The 6,149-nt window shown below is 41.1% G+C and overlaps 1 protein-coding gene across 1 annotated transcript; it reads right to left on the reverse strand.

Annotated features, from left to right (window-relative positions):
* Positions 1-3,505: 3,505 nt before the first annotated feature.
* Positions 3,506-4,203, reverse strand: LOC132280793 (uncharacterized). Its single transcript, XM_059782551.1, has 2 exons — positions 3,961-4,203; positions 3,506-3,868 (listed from the first exon to the last, which is right to left on the reverse strand). Exons 1-2 carry the CDS (start codon positions 4,201-4,203, stop codon positions 3,506-3,508), a joined length of 606 nt encoding a protein of 201 aa, XP_059638534.1.
* Positions 4,204-6,149: the final 1,946 nt, after the last annotated feature.

The raw sequence follows: 6,149 nt of genomic DNA on the forward strand, positions 1-6,149 counted from the left end.
AGCGAAGAACATTTGCCGCGGAAAGGAACATGGCTATATCAGAAGAGGTGAATAAGCTTATGAAAGCTGATTTCATCCAGGAGGTTCATTATCCCGATTGGTTGGCCAATGTTGTTTTGGTAAAAAAGGCCAACGGAAAATGGAGGTTGTGTGTAGATTTTATAGATTTAAATAAGGCGTGCCCCAAAGACAGTTTCCCTCTGCCAAGAATTGATATGTTGGTAGAAGGGACAGCTGGCCATGAGCTGCTCAGTTTTATGGATGCATACTCAGGGTATAACTAAATCTCAATGCACACGCCAGACAGAGATAAAACCTTTTTCATCACGGACAGAGGTTTATATTGCTATAAGGTGATGCCTTTTGGGCTAAAAAATGCTGGTGCAATATATCAGCAGCTAGTAAACCTGATGTTTAAGGACCAAATCGGAAGGAATATGGAAGTGTATGTGGATGACATGCTGGTAAAAAGCTTGAAAGCTCAAGATCATCTGGTTGATCTATTGGAAACGTTCCAAGTCCTTAGGAAACACCAGATGAAGCTCAACCCAAGTAAATGTGCCTTCGGAGTCTCCTCTGGGAAATTCCTCGGTTACATGGTAAGTAGAAGAGGGATAGAAGCTAACCCTGAGAAGGTCCAGATGATTCTCAACATGCAGTCTCCAGCATCGACCAAGGAACTTCAAAGATTGACAGGAAGGATCGCAGCTCTGAACAGGTTGATTTCCAGGGCGACCAATAGGTGTTTGCCTTTTTTCCGTGTGCTCAGGAAAGCTTTTTCATGGACCCCTGAGTGCGAGCAAGCTTTTACAGAGCTAAAGGAGTATCTCACTTCACTACTATTATTGTCGCGGGCGATGCAAGGAGAACAGTTGTATTTGTACTTGGCAGTTTCTCCGTCGGCAGTAAGCTCAGCCTTGGTCCGCAAAGAGGATGGAAACCAGAAACTGATATATTATATTAGTCGTGCATTCAGGGGGGCGGAAGAAAGGTACCCAAGGATAGAAAAGTTGGCATTTGCTCTAGTTATCTCCGCGAGGAAACTCAGGCCTTACTTCCAAGCTCATACAATAATAGTATTGACGGACCAACCACTTAGGCAGGTTCTCCGCAAACCTGATACTTCAGGGGGACTCATGAAGTGGTCGGTAGAACTTGGAGAGTTCGATATCCAATACAAACCCCGAACGGCCTTAAAAGCCCAGGTACTGGCAGATGTTATAGCGGAATTCACACCAGAAGATGGGCCTGAGCATGCTACAGATAAGCAGGAAGAAGCCGAATCTACTTGGACGTTATATGTGGATGGGTCTGTCAACGCCCGTGCAAGTGGGGCAGGGCTAGTAATTATCTCCCCAAATGGGGAATGCATCAAATATGCACTCAGGTTTGGTTTTAAAGCAACCAACAATGAGGCAGAGTATGAAGCCCTCCTAGCAGGCCTCAGGATGGCGAAAGCTTTGGAAGTTGAACGACTAGTAGCATATACTGACTCTCAACTAATAACTGGACAAGTCCAGGGGGAATATGAAGCCAAGGATGAGAAGATGAAGACCTATTTATATAAGATAGAGGATATCAAGGGTTTTTTTAAGAAGTTTTCTATTCACCGGATTCCCCGAGAAGAGAATGCGCAGGCAGACGCCCTGGCTCGACTGGCAACCACAGAGGAAGATAAAGCCATACCCGTGGGATATTTGGATGAGCCTAGCACGGTCTGGGATTGGCCACAGAAAATACACCAGGTGGCCCATGGCATGGAGTGGGCAGAACCCATTATCAGGTACATTGAGAAAGAAGAGCTACCCCAGGACCGCATGGAAGCACGAAAGATTAGGATGCGTGCGGCAAAATATTCCCTCGTTGATGGGGTTCTCTACAAGAAGGGATTTTCTCTACCCTACTTGCGTTGTGTCTCCATTGATGAGGCAAATTACATTCTAAAGGACATACATGAAGGCCTTTGTGGAAATCATGCTGGGGGCAGATCACTAGCGCATAAAGCTATCCGACAAGGATACTTTTGGCCTACTATGAGGACAGATGCACTTGAGTTTGTGAAGAAATGTGACAAGTGTCAGAGATTCGCCAATGTCCCAAAACAACCAGCAGAAAAGTTAACCCCTCTTACAGGGCTGTGGCCTTTTGCCCAATGGGGGACAGACCTCATCGGCCCCTTACCCCAAGGGAAGGGACAAACTAAATACGTAATTGTGGCTATCGATTATTTCACCAAATGGGTAGAAGCTGAGCCATTAGCTTATATTGGAGCGAATGAAGTAAAAAAGTTTTTCTGGAAGACAATAATCTACAGGTTCGGAGCACCAAGGGTAATTGTAACCGATAATGGGAACCAGTTTGAAAGTGAGCAGTTCCTCGATTTTTGTAATGAACTTGGGATCAAAGTTCATTTCTCCTCTCCTGCCCATCCCCAAGCCAATGGGCAAGTTGAAGTCACGAATAGGACAATATTGAAGATGATCAAGACGCGCCTAGAAAAGGCCAAGGGCTTGTGGTCTGAACAACTACCCGGAGTTTTATGGGCCTATCGCACTACCGTAAGAACCCCTACTGGGGAGACCCCTTTTGGGTTAGCTTTTGGAAGTGAAGCTATGATCCTGGTAGAAACAAAGGTTGCTACCTTCAGAACCAAGTATTTTGAACCTCAACAGAATGGAGTGGAACTACGATTAAACCTAGACCTGGTAAAAGAGAAAAGGGATCAGGCCCAGGTTAAGGTTGCGGCTTACCAGCGGATGATATCCAAGTACTACAATGCCCGAGTCAAGCCAAGGAGGTTCGAGCCAGGAGACCTGGTGCTTCGTGAGGTTACCCCGGCTACTAAGAAAAAGGGGGAAGGAAAGTTAGCTCCCAATTGGGAGGGCCTTTATCGAGTAACCAAAAGCAACAGACCGGGGGCATACTGGTTAGAGTCACTTGGTGGGAGCTAGCTTCCCCACCCGTGGAATGTAGAACATTTGAGGAAATATTACCGGTAGGTACTCATGCTAGGCTGTGTTTTATTTTATTATCTCACTTTTAAAAGTGATAGAATGTTTTTAGCTACAATAAAGCAGACCAGTGTGTAACGGATGCTAATATTCAACTATCGATTATTATTTTCGATAGGTTTTTAATAAAATGGTTATTCGTATTTATTGCACGTGTTTCTACAGAATTTTATAAGTCACATAAGGACTAGTGACACATTAAGTCCCCTTCTTTATTAAAAGAAATAAGTGACTTTTCCTTACTAAAGGGACGAGCTGGGTGAAGCTCGTAAAAATATGTTCCTTCGAAAGAAAGACGGGCTGAGTGAAGCCTGGGAAAGTAAAATGAGTTCTGTATAAGGAAACAACAAGTATGAAACAATACCATGAAAGACAAAAGTAGAGCAACTATTCTCTGGATTCAGAGATATTCTGAAAAGTTTTAAAGGAACAACATACTGAAAAATCAAAAAACCTAATATATATATATATATATATGACTAATACTATGGAATTCAATCTTCCTCTTCGCTCTCACTTAGAACGTCATACCTAGAAAAGTCTATGTCTGGATGATCTTTGCCGACAAGAGCTTTGAACCGGTCAAAACCTTCACAGCAAGCCTTGCCTATGAGCACCTTGAATTCATCAGAATTTTTAAAACTCTCCACGGCAGCTAGCTTCTCGAATTCCAGCTTATCAGAGTATTCTTTGGTAAGTTTCACTTTCTCATCTTGAAAGTTTAATTTTGCATTAGTCAAGTCATCTTCTTTTATTTTAAGTGTAGAAGTAACATCTTTATATTTAGCCTTGAGGGAAGCCATCTCTAAGGAAAGCTTCTCGTATTCTTTGGCGATAACAACAGAGTATGTAGTGCCCTATAAATAAATAAATAGTGGTGAACAGTTAAAAATAAATAAATAAATAAACGAAAAAAAAAGAGATGCGCATAATAAGGGTAAAATCTCACCTGGCTGATTAGATGAAGAAATTTCTTTGAAAGCTCAGATGCTGGCAGACTCTGCAATCTGGCAGTGTCGTCTTTTACTACCATTTTATGTAACCTGTCATTCGCGACATTAGCGTCATCGAGAACCGATTCCCCGTGGGAAAAGGCTTGGTTGGTTGATACTGAACAAAAACTTTCGAAACTAGTAGGAACCCCATCAAATCCGCTGAAACCTAGAGGTACAAGAGTAGGACCTGATAACATTCCAGGGCTTGCGGATGTACCATGATTCCCTTCTCCTACCCTTCGTAATTTTTTGGAAGCAGGAGTAGAAGGGAAATTACTTGACCGGACTTGGGGCTAGGAGTCTTTTACTGAGCTTCTTGCCTGCATAAAAAGTAATAAGGGAAATACGTAATGAGATATTAACTAAGAATCAATAAGTTCACATATAAGTATGTTTGTTTTTCTTACCTTTCTCTAAGTGGGTGGAGGTTTCCTTTGAGCTATGAGCTCGTACATACAAATCTAAAGTCTCGTCAGTTATGAGATCGCTAAAGGTCTTTACTGGGTAAGAAGAGGCATTACCAACATGCTCGGCTTCTGGAATGGAGAGGGTTGGTTTGTCCTTAAATTCTGGGAAAAAAAATAATAAGTTGCACTTAAAAAAAAAAAATCCTATTCATGAACAGTACCCGAGGGTACTATTCCCTCGGGTGCCAAAAAAAAAAAAACAAAATCCTATTCAGGAACAGTACCCTCGGGTACAAAAAAAAAAATAATAATAATTTGGAAACTATATACATATAAATCTTACCTGTTGGATCTGAATTATTCCAAATAGTTGGAAATTTCCCATATGCACCGGAAATAAAGAAGAAACGACTCTTCCAACCTTTATTATTTTTAGGGGTTGCAACAAGGAGGAATGTCTTCTTTGATCTACACTGGAAGTACCAAAAATTATCTTTTTTCTTCTTGAGATAATAAAAATGCAGGAATTGATTTACTGTTAGATGGCCATTGCCACACTTTCCCCAAACAATCAAACAGCCTATAATAATTCTCCATGAATTAGGAGCTATCTTCAGATGAGAAAGAATTTCTTCTACAAATGGATGAATCGGAAAACGCAAGCCCGCAGCAAAAGTTGACTCGAAAAAACATACCTCACCCAAACGAATAGAAGAACATCTATCTTCTGGTTTGGGTTTGTGAAGACGAATAGATGAAGGAATGGAATATTTAACTCTACAACTCTATAAGTTCTCATCTTTCATTAAGGATTCTCCTTCATGAGGAGGTTGCTTTGAAAAAGCAGTCTTTGGTCTTGAGGAGTAATCAACACCAGATTCATCAGCATAGTCAGGATCGAGTTCTTTAACACTTGCAGAGGTTGAGTCCTCGGATTGAGATTCAGTATTCAAGTTATTTTTCTGCACGAACATGATGAGGTATCGGATATCGCGAAAATAGCGAAACCACTTTGGAATTACACCAATAACCTGGTAGAGACAACTTGACCTAATTACGTATCTACAATGATCCACAATAAACTCACAGTTAGGATCTAGTTTGGAGGATTTCAGACCAAAAAGAAAAGGAAGGTAAATAAATAAATATATATATTTATCTATTTATAGGAAAGAAAATTCTTTTTCAAGTAACAGTGAAGTTCTTGTAAAGGAGTCCTACTACAATATGGAAGGGGCCTGTAGTAAAAGGGAAACAAATGGAATATAGAAAGTATTTCCTTGGTCCACCATGTACCCAGAAATAGGGGGCAACTGATAGGGAAAAATAACCCTAGCCAATCTTGACTTAACAAAAAAGGGAATTAAATATTGACCGGCCACCAGATTTTTCCAACTCTCAGACGATAATATCTCGTTATTAAGGATAACCATTCTATTAGATAAGAATGATGACAAATCGTATCTAGGATAGGATTTGTCATGGGATAAGTTCAAGTCTTATCAAGGATAGGATTTCCACGAGGTAGGCTCCATGGGCTAAGGACGATGAAACTCCCTTATCAAGAATAAGGGAAGTGACTATAAATACAAAGATGACTCGGGAATAAGGTACACAAAAAAAAAACTCCTACTAAGCAAATTACGATCAAAATTCTCTATCGAGAATCCTTGCTAACTTGATCGTCGGAGGGTCAACGGCCGGCACCACACCGGTGTTTGACTTTGCCATCCTTA

Source organism: Cornus florida, unplaced genomic scaffold (assembly GCF_030987335.1).
Source record: "Cornus florida cultivar Cherokee Brave unplaced genomic scaffold, ASM3098733v1 CherokeeBrave_3.0.0_Hap2_Chr01, whole genome shotgun sequence".
In the NCBI taxonomy this organism is placed as follows: Eukaryota; Viridiplantae; Streptophyta; class Magnoliopsida; order Cornales; family Cornaceae; genus Cornus; species Cornus florida.